General features: G+C 48.5%; 1 protein-coding gene across 1 annotated transcript; it reads left to right on the top strand.

Moving 5' to 3' along the window:
• The first annotated feature begins 16,626 nt into the window (after positions 1-16,626).
• LOC142766960 (DNA-directed RNA polymerase III subunit RPC5-like) lies at positions 16,627-18,930 on the top strand. The gene has a single exon (XM_075868157.1). It carries the CDS (start codon positions 16,675-16,677, stop codon positions 18,742-18,744), a length of 2,070 nt encoding a protein of 689 aa, XP_075724272.1. The 5' UTR covers positions 16,627-16,674; the 3' UTR covers positions 18,745-18,930.
• The last annotated feature ends 708 nt before the right edge of the window (positions 18,931-19,638 follow it).

The raw sequence follows: 19,638 nt of genomic DNA, 5'->3' as shown, positions 1-19,638 counted from the left end.
ATGACCGCGATAGAAGACAGGGCTAGGACCAAAGGAGCTTCACCCCTAAATTTAATGAAGTTAGTCGGCACCGCAGTTGCTGTAACTTGAGGCAGCCTTCCAATACCACATGGGCTACACTACGGTAGCGTAGGGTCCGAATGTACCCACAAACCGATAATCAGGAATGACATTAGACGCTGGCACCAACTGGGACAGGGACAGTGCTCCAATCTGTAGGCTTTGTACATATTATTGTAAAAACTACCTGAAAGATGTGTTAGTTGCTTTGGCTAAAAACATCCACACAGAATCTTCTTCGTCTAGCTGTACAAGTAATGGCTATAAACGTTGAATTTTAGTGCAGATAATGGCTGTCTCATACACGCGTTTTCTACTTGCCAATGGCATGGAGTCTTTTATTGTATTTCTCATCATTCATGAGGGTCAGGAACGGCCCAAGGTTAGTACCATCCCGAGATCACAAGCACGTGTATTCCGAATGAAATTTTGTAAGAGACAGAATTTTTCTGACACCTCAACTTCTTGATGTCGACTTTACCCGCTGTGGTACACAGAGCTTTTATTCTATTGTCACTAAATATTTTAACGAAGCCTTAATATAAAGTGTTATCTTTTCATATGCTTCATTGCTACTACAGCACATTCATATGCTCCTAAACAAAGTCACAGCTTTGCCGCAGAGGCGAAGCAGGGAAATTCAAGAGCAACAAATTGGAATGTCACGTGAAGAATTGGAAGCAGATCAAAACGTGCACCGCGTTGCTCACGCACAAAGAAGTGTCTCAGTTGTTACTTTGCTGTGGCTCAAAAGCGCGGCCTTTTTCGCCAATGGAGACTGTGCAGCGGGTGCAGTCACCTCTGTGCGCCAGGTAACTACAACAGAATCGTTCCGGTGAAAGACCAAGGCGTACGATTCTCCCCACCGCGAGATAAGCGTGCGCATGTGGGAGTTTCCCCCCCACCCCTCTCCGCGGGCCAAAGCTCGCGTGGGAGATGAGAGCGCGCCGCTGCGTCGTGATGATCTGGCGAAGCGCGTTCAATGCGCCACCTCGCTAGGAATGCTGAAAACGCCATAGTTCCCCTGAGAGGGGCGTAACCAGCGGTAAGTGGTAGATATATGAAGAGCTTGTCGTTTCTAAGTTGAAGGAGGTGCTCCTTCATGGCTCAGGGGCTAACGCCTCGTACTCACAAGCAAGAGGTCGGACATTCGATTCCGCACGTCTGAGTCTTTTCCTGGATTATTTTTATTTATTGCGTTTTCATATCTGTAGATGTGTATACATATACGGCGAATGATGGCGACTCCGACGCCGACGGCGAAATTCAGCCGAGAGTGCCCTTATAATTGCCATCGTGATAAATACCGCTTCTGCAAGTGTTGGTGTGCAGCCAGGCAACACTGTTGGTAGCGGCTTGCATGGAGGAGGAGGAAGAATGAACTTTATTATCGGAAACTATCAGGTTTAGGTGGCCGGGCCTAGGCTTCCCATGAGGGGGACTTCAAGGGCTTGCCTCGACGCCGCCTCACGGGCGTGCTGGGTCGCCCAGGTTTGGTCGTTAAGGGCCGTTCCAAGCGCTTCCCGCACAGCCGCACGAGCCGGGACCCCTGCCGCATGCAAGCGGGGGATAAATAAGCCAATTGGTGACGCTGCGGAGGGTGAAAGAGCGTCGCCAATTGGTTTATTTGTGCCCCCGCTTGCGTGCGGCAGGGGCCCCGACATGTGCGTTGCGGTTGTGCGGACAGCGCGTGGAACGGCCCTAAGAGCGGGGCTCCGCAGAGCCTCATGGAGCGGAAAGAGGCTTTTTGTACTATGGGGTTCAAGTCAAGCATGTAGTCTTAGAGAGTTTAGTTTTTTTTTCATAATTTTGAAGTTTTGTCGAAATTTAACCAAGTAGATTGCAAGTATTTTTTTCTTGATTACGCATAATTCTCCCTTGCAAGTGTGCAGCCTTTGAAATTTCTTCGATCTTCATTAGTATGAAAATTCTTCGAATATTAACAATATTGGTTGCAAGTAAATATTTCTGGTTAGAGAAAGCCTTTGGAACTTTCATATTTCTCAATAAACTGAAGGTGCGTTCAATTTCAACAAAATTTGTGAATTTTTCTGAATTAAGGTTAAACTACAGCGCCAAGTTCTTCGATATCTTGAACGTTGGTTGAATTCTATGAAAAGTTATTTGGCGTCGTTTTTTTTTTTTGAAGGTAAGTCTACATATGTTCGGTAAGTCTACATATTTTTGTTTTCTTTCCCGATATTTCGAAAGTTTGTTGAATTCAAACAAGTCTGATGGCTCGCGAAATTTTCCCGGTGAATTTAAGGTTACGCCACTCAAAACTTCGGCAAACCTTCAAAGTGTTGGAAAATACCAAATTCCAACACGACTGGTTGTACGCACCTTAGCCGTTGTGTAAGCGGCTAAGGTGCGAGATTCTGAGCCAATTCGGTTTCGTGGAGGGGCCTGGCTAGAAAGTTTTCTCAGTGGCAGGGGGAGGTTAACCATGCATAATGTATGGTCATGCGTGCAGTTGTATGTGCGCGTGTGAATGTACTCAAGCAAAATTGAAAAGTTTCGAGAGACGAGGTTCATCCCTCGATCCCCCCCCCCCCTTGACTACACCCCTGGTGCCATGTGTTAAACAGCTTCGCTGGTCATCCGAATTCATAACGTGGTATGGCACCTCAAGTTTTACCTGTGAAGGTGAAAACGATTCCCCTTCTTCTCTACTGCCTCTGTAATTACAAGAAAATTTGTTTCTACTTTGTCATCGCTTCAATGTTCCAAGACAATGAATAATAAATCCACTTTCTCTTCGGTATCTAGGCATGATGTTAAGATGGCCAGTTTCTGCTTAGTTTCGGGCTTGTGCTTTGAAAAACAGTCACAGAAATTTCCGCTCAACCACTAATGCATTTCTTGGGCACTCTAAAGCAGGGTTTTCCTATAGGTGACCCGTCCCACACATGAATATATCAGTCTCAGTTTCTTTTTTCTTGCCTAAATGGGTACTCACACAAAAATCCTGGCGTCAAGTTTTTTTTTCCGGCAATGTGTTCCTGGGCGTCTGTTAGTAATAACAAGGGACATTGTTCCCTTTACACTGCGACATATGATTAATCAAAGGCTCGTTATTACAGACCAGTATCAGTTTTTGTTTCAAAAACGATAAGCCACCGGGTTAAACTATCGCCCCTAGCAGGTGCAACACTCGATCATGCCAGCACACACAACTGTGACACCCTTCCGCGCAGTTCACCTCGCGTTTTTTCGAACAGGAAGCGGGGCAGCAATGTCATCAAACACCAAACTTACCCGTGTGCCACGGCCCCGAACTTGCGAGCAGGTGCCGAGAAATAGTCTGCTGGAGCACACGCGACCAAGGAAAAATTGTGGCTATGACGTGGTCACAACTTGCTGCAGCATGGTCGCGTGAGAGAAGTAAGAGGTCTCCAAGGGTGTCAGTAGTGCCACCAAGTGGATCGCTCACACAAATTTTATATTTATTTAGAATACCTTCCAAGCTATATTCGCTGTTTAGAGAGAGAGAAACGAGAAAAAAGGAAGGCAGGGAGGTTAACCAGATGCTAGTATCCGATATGCTACCCTACACAGGGGTTGGGGAATAGGGGGTTGAAAGAGAAAGAGAGAGTTTAAAAATAAATAAGAGAAAAACACCGACACACACGCACACACAAAATCAGTCTACTCAGAGGCGTTCCGACAGGCCAGTAGTTCGCAAGAAGCCCAGTAGCGCTAGCACGGCTTTCTACTGTGACGATGAGTCATGATGATGGCGCAGTATCCTTTATTCTGACAGCGGCTGGTCATCTAACCTGTTTAGTGTATCAGAAAGGTGTTGTCTTTCCAGGTTGTATTCCGGGCAGTCACACAGGATATTGCAACAGAATCGAAAGTTGGGCTAGTTGGATATGCATGGTATAACTGTCAGTTCAAGCGCACGAATAAACAGAAAGGAAGAGAGGACAAGCGCTTTCTGTTTATTCGTGCGCTTGAACTTACAGTTATACCACAAAAGATATGTCCAATTGTTTCTTCATCTCCACAGTGTGTACAGTCGGCGGTGTCGGCCATTCTTATGCGGAACGCGTACGCATGGGTAAACGCGACTCCCAATCAGTCTGCACAGAGCAGTAGCGTCACCTCGTCGAATGTTTGTTGGAAGCTGTAAGCTTAGCGTTGGATCAAGGGATCGTAATCTTGCACGCGTAAAGAGAGGCTCATTCCAAAGAGCCATGAAGCGTTGGCGAGCAAGCATGCGGAGCCTCCTAGCAGCGTCCGTCCTTGAGAGAGGCATTGACTGGTTGTTGTCTTCTGTATGGGCTAAACGGGCAGCTTGTTCAGCTCGTTTGTTACCGATAATTCCACAGTGGCTTGGCAACCACTGAAACATAGCGTGGTTCCCTTTCTCTGTTATATGTTGTAGCATTTCTGCTGTTTCAAATACCGACTGCTCGTGTGGATCACGGCGTAGATTTGACAGAAGTGACTGCAGTGCCGCCTTGCAAATGCACAAAACTGTCCACTGTTGCGTGCTTTGGTCATTAATGAAACGCAGCGCAGCGCACAGCGCTGCAAGCTCTGATGCCGTTGTTATGGTTGCATGAGCTGTCCTGAATTTGATGGTTGTGGCGTGCGTTGAAATAACGACCGCCGCAGTTGAGCTGTTTGGCAGGACGGAGCCGTCGGTGTAGACGTGGGGGTAGTCTTGGTACTTCTCGTACCGCAGAAGTAAGGCGAGCTGCTTGAGGGCTGGTATTGAAAAATCTCGTCTTATCTAAATTCCTGGTATTGTCAGGTTGATGACTGGCTGTTTGAGGCACCGTGGAGGAATTGAAGGCCTCGCCGTGGGCGTAAAACCAGTTGGTAAAGAGTCACCATGTGTAGTTATTGTTCGACAAAAGGAAGTATGAGGTCTATCCGCTGGTAGAGAGGCAGGTGGTGATAGGGAGTCCGGCCCATATGCCTTATGTGTGTCCTCAAAGCTTCATTTTCAGTATGGATCTGCACGAGGTGGTCTTTGGCTAAAGCTATAGTCGCCACTATTGAGGCATCCTGAGGCAGACCTAGACATATTCGAAGCGCCCGTGCTTGAACGCTTTGTATCATGCGTCGACTTGTTTTGCTGGCGTGTGATAATGCTGGCAGACTGTATCGTAAAAAGCCAAGGAAAAGCACCCTGTACAGTCGTAACATAGCATTACGCTGCATTCCCCAAGTATTTCCAGCGAGAAACTTGAAAAGATGGCATATGCCTGTCAATCGCTTTTTCAAATACGACACATGAGGGCTCCATGATATGTCTCTGTCGAATATGCCACCCTGAAATTTGTGAGATCGACGGTATGGTATATTTTGGCCGTTAATTGGCACTATGTAATTCGACATGTGTTTGCGCGTAAATGCCAGAAAAGTGCACTTTCCGGAGGAAATTTTCAGGCCTCGATTGCGGAGATACAAAGCAGTTGCAGTAGCAGCTCTCTGTATTCTCGCTCGTAACTGCAGGCGAGTTACCGCAGATGTCCAGATGCAGCTGTCATCAGCGTATGTTGATAGATAAATATTGTGTGGTAGGTGCGTGTGGAGAGTGATTATTGTTATATTGAATAGCACGGGGCTCAGTACACCACCCTGAGGGACGCCGCGACAACTGAAATGTACAGACGTGTTCCTGGCCTTCGTACTCGCAAAAAAAAAATCGCATTTGGAGATAACTGCGTATCCACCTAAACATTCGGCCACCCGCTCTAATCTCTTCTAGTGCGGTAAGGACGGCTTCATGTGTAACGTTATCATAGGCTCCTTTGACATCAAGGAACAGAGAGGCGCAAAGACGCTTATGGCCCTTCTCGTGTTCAACGTACATGATTAGGTAGATGACGCTATCGATCGATGATCGACCACGTCGAAAGCCAGCCATGGCATTTGGGTAGATCTCATGATACTCCAAGTACCACTCGAGTCGGCCGAAAATCATTCTCTCCATCAATTTACCCACGCAACTAGCCAATGCGATCGGGCGATAGGAGGAGAGTTCCAATGGTGATTTGCCAGGTTTTAGCAGTGGTACTAGACGACTAGCTTTCCAACTTAAGGGGACAGTGCCCTCTAGTCAACAATCATTATATAGCTGAAGTAGAGCTATTCTCGCGCGCTCATCCAGATGACACAGGGTTCTGTAGGAGATTCCGTCAGGTCCTGGTGCGGAGGTACGTTTGCATGAAACGAGTGCTGCCTTGAGCTCCCGAATGGTGATTGGGAAGTCCATACAGGAATCACGTAGTGGCGGACAACTGCTCGAAAGTGGCGAGCTGCTAAGTGCGGTAGCTTGCCCTGATAATCCGGCGCAGAACTCTTCAGCAACGTTCACACCTCGTCGATTTTGGTAAAGGCCTAAGGCCTTGAATGGTGACTTCTGGTGGGGGATGTCCGCAAACATCTTACCATCCTCCATATCTGCGATAAAGGCTTACGAGGGTCGAGTGACTTGCAGAAAGTATTCCAGCGTTGAAATTCTAGCTTGTTCAACCGACGTTTGATCTTCCTCTGCATACGTCTAGCAGTCCGTAAATCTTCTGTGCCCTTCACGCGTCGGTACCTTCTTTCAGCTCGTCGTCGCAAGGCTCGAAGCCGCTCCAGCTCTATGTCGATGTCCATGCTTCTTACAGGGCATGGGATCGTACACACAGTCTCTTTTACAGTGCTTTTGATGGCCTCTTGTAAATAGGATCTGTGTTCTTGGCATTGGTCTTCCATACGAGACCGAAATTTTTTCCAGTCCACTCTTTTGACCATGTCGCGCACTGTAGGAGGCGACAATCGTCTGATCTTGACGTATGTTGGAATGTGATCACTCCATGAGTTTCTATATCCGTAAACCATTCAGTATGTTTCACTATAGGCTTCGCGAAACAAAAGCCAAGTCGAGACAGCTACTGTATGTGGAGCCACGTAAAAATGTTGGACTGCCATCGTTCAGTAACCAAAGTTTGTTGTCGGAGGCAAAAGACAGCAAGTTTCTGCCCTTTATGTTGGTATTCTGACTCCCCCATAATGTATGATGAGCGTAAAAATCACCGATGATAACACACGGGTGAGGAGTTAACGCTATGATGTCTCGTAGTCTTTTTTGATCGAACCGGCTTGATGGTGATAGGTATGCGCCAACCACAGTGATGTTGAGCCTCTTCTTTTTCACTCTTAAGCATACGTATTGGTTTCCGTCATGAGGTGGTACAGGTTGAAGGGTGTAAGTGAGGTCTCGGCGAATGAACACCAGAACCTTGCTTCTTCCAGTAACAATAGACGAGATAAAAGGTTCGTATCCCGAGAGTCGTATTGCACTCGATAAGTTCGGCTCACGGATGACGATTATGGGAAACATATTGACGTACACAAATCGACGAAAGTCACCAATGCGCGATCTCAGTCCCCTGGCATTCCACTGCAGTATTGCTGCTTTACGAACCTCATCCCTGAAAGAGAGTGGTGGGTTATCCATGGTCTACTCTAGGGCTGCTAGCACTGGACTAAGCGCGTCCAGTACTTGGATACTTTTGGCTGACGGTGCATTCATGTCGCTTAACAACATACGAATGGTGTCCACTAATGATCTTAACGTCACCATCACGCGATGATCTGGCTTCCCGGCCGTTGCAGCATCTTGTGCTTGTTTTTGAAGCAGCTTCTGTTAAGGCTCGACAGGTCGTGTAGGCGGCTTCTGTTGAGGCTCAACAGATCGTCTAGGTTGAATGGGTGGCCATTCCTTTGGTGAGAGAGGTCTCCTAGCATATTCTCTTTTAGCGCAGATGTTTGCCGTGCTAGGAGCCGCGCCTGTCGATTACACTTGAGTTTCTGACTTTCTCGTTAGATTTTGCACTGTCCTTCGTGAGGACTTTCGACGATGACGGCGCCTTCGCCTTACTTTTTGCGCAGCTTCTCTGTGAGTCGAGTTGTCTCACACCATTTGCCTCAGAATATAAATCTCTTTCTTAATCTGAGGATAGTCCTAGGAGGAAGCACTGTGAGCTCCTTGGCAGTTGGGGCATTTCAACGCAGTTGCATTACAGTCGTCTTCTGAGTGGTGTACAGCGCATCGGGGGCACACTGCGGAACTTCTGCAAACGCCCTTCACGCAGCCAATCTTCTGGCATTTGAAACACTGCATAGGTTTCGGAATAAATGGGCGAACCTGGTGACGAAAATGGCCAACCTTCACGTAAGAGGGAAGAGAGTCACCCTTTAATGTTATTCGCACACAACTAGAGTTGCCTAGGCGACCAGCATGCACAATGACTATGTGTTGACTCACTGGTTTTATCAGTACAGGAAAATATTCATTGACGATATCAGTGTCTATATTATAGATAACTCCTGTTACGCTGTCACCATTCGCTGGTATGATGGATCGGACTTTGATGTTTCCCAGCTCCGACACAAGCTGTAGCGTGTTCCGTGCACTCGAGTTCATCACGTCGATTGCCAAAATATTCTTCCTCGCGTTTATCCTGAAGTTCTTAATCTCGTTAGGCACAATTTTTTCAAGGTACAAGGACAGTGCTTGCCTGTTGAGGATGCGTAGATTGGCAGTAGTGGCCTGCGGCACAAAGAGAATGGAGTCAGGCCATTGCTGAGGCGCTGTCCTCAGAGTGGCTGTACTTGATGCCGATGATGCGTTCATCATTCTTCGTTTGGCCTTACGGTAGAGCATAGGTTCCAAGCCGTCTTCCGAGGACTTGTCATCTGATGCAGAGTACAGCTCGGTGTCCTCGCTCTCACTAGATGCATTACCACGCTTTCTTGAAGCAATGCCCGTGGATGAACTGGGACTGGGCGGGATCTCCGGGGATTCTACATCCATCACCGCGATGTAGCGTGCTGGAGACCCCGCTGTTGCGTTGTGGAACGCAGAAAATACAGCACAGACCGCAAGATGTGTTCCACAAGAGAAGCACTTCGTCTTCCTTTCTTCGCTGTTTATATGTTGCAGACAACATAGGCACGCTAGGGATCAATCCCGCAGGCTATCACGGCCACGAAATTTTGTGTCGATACTCTTTTAAGTTTGTTTATACGCTACGATTACGTGACTGCATGGTATCAAGCATTCGTTACGTGAGACACCTCTTTCAGTCACCGTGTGTTGAAAGATGACGGTAGAAGTGAACATAGATTTCAAAGTTGGCGTTCATGAAGCAGCAAAGCTATCTCAGAAAAAGCGAGTATTTGGGTACTCTTCATACCACGATCTATAGTAAAGACTTGTCTTCCGTGATTTCTCACGTCAGTATACGTTCACAAACAACTAATGCATGGTCATACGAGACAAAATTGGCAGATCCCACGTACAGTGGGAATCTCCGTTTTTTTTTTTTTTTGAAGAACGACGACGAAGTGGTTCTTGCGTAGAACACTGCTGTCAGTATCTGTAATTTTTGAAGTTTTTCCGTGGCTTTCTGGAAGACACCGTTCCAGTGACTGTGGCGATGGACGTGGATTCACCTGGGCTTCAATCGAGACCATCGACGTCGGCTGCAGCTACCACGAGAAAGCGTACGGGCCACCCGAGTGATGCTGAGAGCGAGGACACGCTGATTTACTCTACGGCCAGCGACGAAAGCTCCGACGAAGACGACTTCGTGCCTGTGACAAGACGGCAGCCAAAAAGACGACTAGTGATGCCGTCTCCATCAACAAGTAAGAATGCTACAAAGAGGCGAGAGCCTACGATATACACAATACCGTTTGTGCCGGTCGATGCGGCTTATAGTCTCAACCGGATCAATCGTCTAGCTACGTTTAGGTCTCTTCAGGAACTCGCCCAGGGACAGATCGCAGACGTGCGAATCAATGGCCGCAAGAATATCCTCTCTGTAGACGTCACTCAACGAAGCACACTGGGAGTGTTGAGCAACGTCAAGATGTTGGATAACGTCAATGTTCGCTCATAGATACCTGATGGCCGCGACTCTACTGCAGGCGTCATTTACGATGTCGACATTTCCATCAGCGAAAGTGACTTTGCTGCTCTCGTCAAACCGGTGTCTGCAGAACTTACCATACTGCAATACTGCAAGCCCGTCGCCTTGGCAAATCACGCTGCGTGAAGCTCGTGTTCAAGGGAGACAGCCTTTCATCGCAAGTCAAGGTCGGCCATTTTCGACACACAGTGCGACCCTTCATACCGAAGCCCCCATTTAATGCCGAAAATGTTATAGATTGGGACATGTCAGTGCCGTTTGTACAAACCTGGCTGTGTGCTCGCTATGCTCAGAATTACATGGCGCAGACGCTTGCCAGGCAGAACTTCGAAAATGTTGACTCTCATGGCCCTCATGAAGCATCGTCGAAAGATTGCGCAAGCATGAAAAAGGAAATAGAAGTGTTGAGGCAAATAGTCCGGGACGGCTCAACTCACAGGGAGGCCACTGCCAAGGTACGATGCCGGTGGTCTCGTCGCCGGAGGTCCCTGAGGAGGCCCAGTGCTGAAGCAAGGACTGCACCTCACCAAATGATCGCCGGCATACCACCTAAAATTACCAGACACGCCGACGACAAATCATCCAAGCATGACAAGAGCATTGCCGGCTCGTCTGAAGCATGGCCAGCGCTGCAAGCGATAGACCAACCGTTTGAGCCGCCGCATCGCTCGTCTACAATCACTTTAGAACGAGAATGCGGTGATAGTCGCGATAAAGAAACTATCGTAGCCATGGTAAAAGCCCTCATGAATATGATTCGTATGCTCCTCACTAGCATTGACAGTCCGGCTGCTAAATGTGTACTTCAGTTTGTGCATGCGCTGAAGCCGGTGCTATCAAGTCTGGATAGGCACCATGGCTCCTTCTCTGCAAGCCTTTCGTAAAGAAGTCAAAGGAGCTTCAATTTTTCAGTGAAATGGCTGAGGCCTCAAGCCCCTATATCTGATATTCGACAATATGTGTTCAAAATCCAGTTTTCAATTATTGTTATATGTGAGCCACGGCTACACAATACAATACGACAATCCAGGTACGAAGCATTCAAGTCCGCTACCTGCAATGAACAGAGTAAAGTCATTGTATATATCAGATGCGACCTTACCTATATCGAGCACTGTGTAGCACCTCACGATAACTACCAGCATGTCTGCTTGACAGTAAAACGTAGAGACCTGAATTTCACGCTAGTAGGCGCATATATATCACCTTCAAGTCGTTTTGAACCTGAAAGACTACGTGCACTGTTAAGAACCACATCTGGACCATGGATCATCACCGGAGATTTCAACGCTCACCACCCACTATGGGGAAGTCAGAAGACCGACAGTCGCGGAAGGCAAATATTCTCCTTTGCTCTAGAGCAGCAGCTGCTTTGTGTAAACGAAGGAAGCCCAACGTTTCTACGGGGAACGACATACAGCAGCTGCTTTGACTTGGCATTTTTGTCACGAAGCCCAAATGGAAAGGTTAAGTGGTTCGCAGACTATAAAACTCATGGAAGCGACCACATACCAACTTATTTAAAAATCAAGGGCCTTGAAAAATCGCAAAACTACGACACTTCGACTCGCATTGACTGGACAAAGTTCAGCACACTGACGGAAGAGAGGTGTCAAGAAAATGAAGCGCCTCATCATGACACCCTCGAGGATATGATTAGAGGAGCTGCTCAAGAAGCGACTTATAATATTGAACCTACTTCAAAATATTGTCAACATGAAGTGGAATTGGAACGAATCAGAGCAATCCGTCGTCGTGCAGAACCAAGATATAGGCGCACTAACTCCATTCACGACTTAAGGGGGCAAGGCACCTACAGAAAAAAAAATTCAGTGGCGAATTAATTCACTTCAGTCCTTTCGGTGGAAATCTCTGTGCGAATCGTTGGATCCACACAAGCCTTTGACACAGACATGGAGGATTGTTCGTGGCCTACGAACATCGCCACATCAACATCGCCCCTTCAAGTGTCTGTCTCTCCACCAGGGCCGCACCGAAATTGAAGTAGCAGAAGATTTCTGCATGAAAGTTGCCGGTCAGGCGTCTGCGTGCACCACGCGTCACCTAGAAAAAGCGCAAGTCTCCAGAGATTGAAGAATGGACACGTTTTTCTCTCTAGAGGAACTCCAAGTGGCCTTGACGGCATGCAAACGATCTTTATCACCTGAACCGGATGGGATCACGTACATTACTCTTTGCAACCTCGGTGAAGCAGCTCGATGGGCCCTTCTATCCATATACAAAGACTTGTGGAGCAGCGGATTAGTCCCTCATTCGTGGAAATCCAGCCGCCTCATCCATGCGCTTAAACCAAGTAAATATGTGGAATTGACCTGTTATCGCCCCATCACACATACCGGCTGTTTCGGGAAAGTGATGGAGAGGATGATTTTGACTCGCCCAGAGTAGTACCTGGAGCACCACGAGTTATACCCTGATGTTATTACGGGCTTTCGGCGTGGGCGGTCCGCAATTGATAACGTTATTGACCTGGTCTCGTCTGTGCTGCATCAAAAAATACTCAAACTTTTATCTGCGGCGTTGGTCTTGGACGTGAAAGGTGCATACGATAATGTATCACATGAGGCCATTGTGGATGTCATGGAAAATGTTGAATTAGAAGGCCTGGTTTACCAATGGATCGACAGCTATTTGAAAGGCAGAACTTTCTTTGTACAGACGGAGAATGGCACAACAACGCATCATTGCATCCGTCGTGGTGTACCTCAAGGTGGTGTTCTTAGCCCCACACTTTTCAATCTAGCGCTTCTCGGCCTGATTGACGCACTTCCAGAATCAGTCCATCTATCAATATATGCAGATGAGATCTGAATCTGGGAGTCAGGCGTAACACGCCTTCATTTGCGTGTCCGGCTTCAGAGAGCGGCTACACTAGCGATGAAGTACCTAGAAGAATGGAGACTATAGCTCTCATCAGAGAAGTGCTCGCTTATAGCATTCACGCATAAGGTGATGAGTCCATATGCTAACGACGGACACACGATCGACTACGTGAAGAACCCAACGATTCCTCGGAGTGATAGTTGATCGCGACCTCTCCTGGAGCTCTCACAACGCTCACATGAAAACGAAACTCACCATGATCACCCACGTGCTGAGGTTTCTTGCTGGAAAAACGTGGGGTGCATCGGTACGAGCAATGCATCAACTTTACACTGTTCTGTTCCTCGGCTATATGCGCTACAGCTTACTCGTGCTTTGCGGGATCCGAAGAACAAACTTGCGCATCCTCCAGTCGATCCAAGCCCAAGAACTGCGAATATGCCTTGGCCTCCAGAGATGCGCGTCTACAGCAGCGACAGTCATCATTGCGCGTGATTATCCAGTCAACACATACATCCGCGTAGACGCTTTGAGAATGCACCTAAGACATTTGGCTCGGCTTCCATCACGTCACTTCACCTGACTTCGAACTTCTAGGCCCCACTCAGCGTTCAGCGCAACTGTAACTCAGCATTGTGCAGTTCTTCCATTGAACTTCACGCACGCAGCACGGCCACCATTACAATTGTGGAGCCTACACCCACTCAAAGCCTTTCTTACAATTCCTGGCATCCAAAATAAAAAAAAAACGTCGTCAAATCTAGCCCGGAAACAGGCCACATTACACTTCCTGCAAGAGAAGCACAACGAACACCTTCACATTTACACGGATGGCTCTGTGTCTTCAGTAAGCTCACCAGGGGTGGTGGTTATTCCCGCGAGGCACATCCCAAATAAATTCATGACATCGCATTTGACGTCATCGACAGCTGCAGAACTCGCCGCCATACGTGCAGCCTTGGAGTTTATAGTTGAAGAACTTTCGGAAACTTGGTCGATCTTCTCGGACTCGAAGGCAGCTCTTCAATGTCTTATGTCACCCTTTCGCCATAGACCTAATAAATAGTTAGTAGCTGAAATAAGGCTTCTTCCTCACCAGACCACCGAGAAACATCACAGCATAGTGTATCAGTGGATACCAGGTCATTGCGGTATATATGGCAATGACTACGCAGAGGATGCCGCTAGATCTGCACACGACGGTGCCCAGTACACATTCATCCCGTTCTCAAGAACCGACGCAGCTACAAGACTGTTCGCTTGCACGTGATCTCACACTGGTACAGTGGAACTCAACAAAATTCACAAACGCGCGCCTGCATAACTTGGATCCCGATCTGCAGCTTCGCCTTCCCTCTGGGATATCTCGTGCATAGGAGACTCTTCTATGCCGCCTGTGGCATGCAGTAGCCTTCACTAACGCATGCTCCTATCTCATTAGAATGGCCAGCTCTTCTACTGCAGCGGCGAAGCCACTTACTGCAGCTGCGAAGAAACCATCGCGCACCTTCTATGTGAGTGCACCCATTTGAACACGCCAAGACAACAACTGACTGCAGCTCTGGATAGACTGGATGATCGGCCTTTGTCTAAACAAACGGTTCTGGGTCATTGACCGAGCCCATCTTCATCCCAGAAGGCTCTGAAAGCTCTGCTACGCTTTTTGCGTAACATAGTCTCACAGACAGACTTTAGTGTCTTTGATGTTGCCTTACCTCTGTCGCTATTTTTTGTCATTTCTCTCTCTCTCTCTCTTTATTCGCAAGTTTTCTTTTCATCATTTTTTATTCCCCTTACCCCTTTCCCGAGCACAGGGTAGCCAGCCATTCTAAGAACTGGCTAACCTCCCTGTCCTTCCGCTTAAACTTTCCTCCTCCTCCTCCTTGATATGCGAAGCATGAAGGAGAAATGTTGATATGTCACTTTAAAGTAAGGACGACAATACGAGGTGGAGGTAAATGATGCCGTATATGACTTCCGTGTCATAATTATCATGTCTGGATGTGTCGTTTACCTTCATCATCTATTCACATCACATGATACCAAATTTAGTATAAGTGGAGCTAGCGAAACGGCCGCGAGCACACTATGAGCGTGTTTTATGTTGTAATGTTCTTACATGACACGCGCGTCAGGACTACCATGCTTGCACCAGTCATATACATTCGTCATCCATTCACGTTGAGTACCACCAAGTTTGGTATATGTGGAGTGAGCAAAACGGCCGCGAGCGCATCATGAAGGGACCAATATGATCCAATGTAGCGTTGACGCGCTCGCACACTGGGCACAGCGACGCTACGTTAGCGAAACGTGAGCACTCTATAATCTGAACCAGGCGCGACCAGCGTCCATCGGCACGGCCTGACCACAACCGGCGTGAAATGCTACATGCTGCATTTCGTGCCGATGCCATAGATGCCGATGCGTTACCCAGACAACAGTGCGTCTCCCTCTTTTCGTGATGGAGGGACGCTGGACGTGCTGAAACGCGCATGCGTCACAGCAACACAGCGCGGCGCGCGCCTTCGAGTATAGGCAGGACCAGAACCCGGCGTGGCAACGCCAGCGTCACGCGACAGAATGAACGCTTGCGAGCACGCGCACCGCGTCACGTCGAAATGTATTGGCGCCTTGACTGTGGCATGTAGTCATGTTCTGACATGACACGTATCACATGATTATCATATTCGCAATAGTCGCATACCTTTGTCATCCATTGGCTTCCGTAATACCAAATTTGACCTATGTGAAGGAAGCGAAATGGCCGCGAGCGCGTCATCAGTGTTGCATGTAGTGATGTTGTTACATGACACGCATCTCATTTTTATCATGTTTGCACCAGTCACATACCTTCGTCATCCATTCACGTACCATAAAACCAAATTTGGTGTATGTGACGCTAGCGAAATTTCCGCGAGTGTGTCATGAGCGTGGCATGTAGTCATGTTGTTACATGACACGCATGTCATGATTTTCATGTTGGGGTCTGTCGCCTGTGTTCGCTATGCAATCACGTCATACCGTAGCATTTTCGCAACATGCCATGTGAACGAAACCACCCCAAGAGCAGCAAGACCTTGACAAGTAAATCATGACTTTCATGACATACATGTCATGATCTGGATGTTATGGTCTGTCGCTTGTGTTTGCCATGATGATGTCATACCATACCAGTTTTGCAACAGGCCATGTGAACAAAACCACCCCAAGAGCATCAAAACCTTGACACGTAAATCATGACTTTCATACATACATGTCATGATTTTCATGTTATGACTAGTCAAATATGTTCTTCCTACAGTCATATTATGCCATACCAAGTTTGGTATCGATACTATTATCGAAATGGCCTGGAGAGCTAAGAGTCGTAGGTGGTTAGATAGATAGATAGATAGATAGATAGATAGATAGATAGATAGATAGATAGATAGATAGATAGATAGATAGATAGATAGATAGATAGATAGATAGATAGATAGATAGATGCTTCGCATTTAAAAAGCTTAGTCTTAAAACACGTTAGCACCCCCCCCCCCCGCTCAGCGCCCCCGTTTTATTCTTCTTCACTGTCACGTGACGCTACTGAGTGCGGCCCGCTAGCAGAGGAAAATTTGAGAGCCCCAATCTACAAAAAATGCTCTCCTAAATTCAATCGGCATTATATACCTAATTATATTGACCTTCAATTTAGATTTAAGCATCGTTTTACTATAGTAGCCCGGGGATTTCGGACGTTCCGTGCACATAAATAATCCACCCGTTGGTCGAGGCTGAATCCACGTGTTAGGTATGAGCCACACTTACTGAGGAAAAGGAGACGAAGATGGCGGCCGCCTCACCGCCGAGCGTCGCAGCGGGTCCCGCCGACAACGACGATGAGGTGGTCGCCGAGTTGGACGTGTACCTGTCCAAAATACTGGCCGACAAACTGTACCTCGTCCAGTACCCGGAGAAATCGCTCGACCATTTCCGCATCGGTGGAAAGTGCACCGCGGCACGAGTCAAGCCCGGGCAGCGAATGGTTGAGCTCGACTTCGCCATCAAAAACGACGAGCCGGGCAGCAGCAAGGGTACAAGATCGGGGACAGACGTGCATGTCAAAATCAAACGTGAACCTTCAGAGTCCGACACCGCTTATTTGTCAGCGGTTAGCGGAGTGGCAGGCAGTGCAAACATCGGTCAAAAGGTAAAGCAAGAAGCCCTGAAAGGTGTCGCTAGAGTGAAGCTGGAACCTTCTGCCACCGATGTCACGGAGGCGGCCCACACGTCAGCGGCTGGGCAAGTGGTAGCTGATAACGTAGTGGTAAAGACACAGCTGGCAGAAGCCATGGCGCAGCAGGTCAAGGATATGGAAACACCGCCAAACGTGGAAGCTGAACAGTCGAAGCACACAAGCACGGCCCTTCCAGACTCTGCAACTAATCTAATGAGTGAGCCTGGGCCGAGCTATGCAGTTGAGAGTCTCATGGAAGCGGAGCTCGGTTCGAGTAAGGTGTTTGGTCAACCAATGAAGGTGGAACCTTCAACCAGCGGCCCAACAGGTCCCATGTATGCGAAGATTAAGACTCAACCACAAGACACCGGCACCAGCAGCCACTGCGCGAGGGTGATGATGTCGAGGGACACGTACACCATGACGTCCATGGTTCCCATGAGTTGTCCCGAAAACTATGCCGTGGGACTGCTGTTGCCTGGCGAGCTTCATCTTACGCCCCTTCACGCCATCGTTCATATGGCACCAGTGCATTGCCGCCGGCAGGAGAGCCAGTCGTCAGAACGCGTGGGTTCCAGTGCAACGACACGACGTGCGCCAATGTTCGCTGGGTGTGTTGCTGCAGCCAATAATGGTCCCCAAGCACCCGACAACGATCCGATGACACCATCCGATCACTACGACGAAGAAGAAACCAGCAATGGCAAACGCTGCAAACGCTTTTGCCAGAAGCGTTCCACGCAGGTGCAACACGAAGGCGACGGGGAACCGTGGGTAAAAGCTACAGTCCACAACTCTTCCTCCGAGATGTCACTCTTCGAGAGGGAGCTGCTTGTGGGGCCCCGAAGTGAGGAGCCTGACTCGTCGCGATTCGTCACAGATGAAAAACAGTATCTGGCGAGGATTCTCGCAAACGACCCAACGGGGCGTCAATCTGACGACACGGTTAATCCGATTGACGCTGGACCACAAAGGTACTGCTCGCCGGAGCTCTCAATGCGCGTCATCGAACGCCTGCCGCTCGAAGAGCGGATAAACGCCATTCTCATAAACGCCAAGGTGGTTCGGTTCGCCAAGCTGATATCGATACTGCCGGAGACTATCAAGGAACAAACTGTCATCAACATACTGCCGTACGTCGCTGTCCTGGTGCAGGGCTGCTGGGTCGTGAAGAGCGAGGAGCTCTACCCACGCAATGGCTTGAGCGAGAAGACGGGAGTGCGGGCCGAGACCCTGTGCAAGGCCCGTGATCTACTCCTGTACATGTACACCGAGGCGAGACACGTTAAGATGTCGACGTTCGCTGAGACTCTCAGGAAGGGTCTCTGTGCACTTCCCGCCGAGGATGTGAATGCTCTACTCGAAGGCATCAGCCGGCCAACCCCTGACGGCTGGGAGTTCCTGCTGCCTTACGACGCCGACTTCGCAAACGCTTATCCCGACGTGGTCCTCAAACAACAAGAGGCGTGGGACAAGCGACACGATGCACTTTTGAGAACATACCATTCCTCCGTCATGGCACGGCTACAGAAGAGGCCAGCGAGTCAGGGCGAGTCTTCATCCAAGAACGGTGGTGGGCGCATGATCTTCCGTCGTCGTATAACGCCTAAGCCACTGCTTAGCTCGCGAAGGTCGTCCAGCGGTAGCCCCGCCGCAAAGCTAAGCAAGAGGGCCAGTTGAATTGCTGTGACAGCAGCAATGACATGCCTGTCAGATCACAATGAGAGAAAGAAACTCAATATTTCCGCACTGCCTACACTGGAATGTATGGCGATGATCGAAATCAATAGCGCATGATATTCGTAGGCTAGCGAAGTGCTATTAAATTAAGGAAGCCCAGTTGCGCTGGATGCTTGCCACAAGCAGCGTACAAGCTTCACACATGCAAGCCGCACGTGCTAAATAATCCTTGATTCGCATTAACAAGAAGACTAGTCTGTAGGCCCAACTAAAGTAAAAATGACAATACACGGGCTTACGTAAGCTTAGGTAACCTTATTTTAAAAGCGAAGCATTCTTTAGCGAACTTCGGTGATTTTGAGCGTATCTATCTATCTATCTATCTATCTATCTATCTATCTATCTATCTATCTAGCCACTTACGTTTGAATGCTCTCGTGGTCACCCCCTTAATTTGGCGTGAACCAAAATTAGCATGGGAGGGTAAGATGGTTTGACGAATATGCCGCGCTGGTCAGGACATGAATATTGTCACAATCCCGTCACGTACGTCGTAAAAAAATGGCAGCATATCCACGGAGTGAATGATGAAGAGTGGGGCGAAGCATCCGTCCGTCTATTCGTTATTGCTTCCGTCCATTCGTTCTTGCTTCCGTCCATCCATGTGTCCGTCTGTGTGAACGTCCATGCGACCATTCGCCCGTCCGTGCGTGCGTCTGTTCGTGCGTCCACACGTCCATTTGTGCGTCCGTCCCTGCTTTCGTCCATGCATCCGCCCCTGCGTCCGTCCATGCGTCCATCTGTCGGTGCAGCCATTCGTGAGTTCGTCCATGCATCTGTCTGTGTGTCTGTTCGTCCATCTATTCAACAGTCCAAGCCCTACCATTTCGCATC

This window comes from Rhipicephalus microplus, chromosome 7 (genome assembly GCF_043290135.1).
Source record: "Rhipicephalus microplus isolate Deutch F79 chromosome 7, USDA_Rmic, whole genome shotgun sequence".
In the NCBI taxonomy this organism is placed as follows: domain Eukaryota; kingdom Metazoa; phylum Arthropoda; class Arachnida; order Ixodida; family Ixodidae; genus Rhipicephalus; species Rhipicephalus microplus.
The sequence above is the reverse complement of the archived record's forward strand: the minus strand, read 5'-3'. Positions and strand labels throughout refer to the sequence as shown.

Bases quoted from the DNA above. Each gene is read 5' to 3' on its own strand.
- LOC142766960 (XM_075868157.1), top strand. From the start codon at position 16,675: ATGGCGGCCGCCTCACCGCCGAGCGTCGCAGCGGGTCCCGCCGACAAC.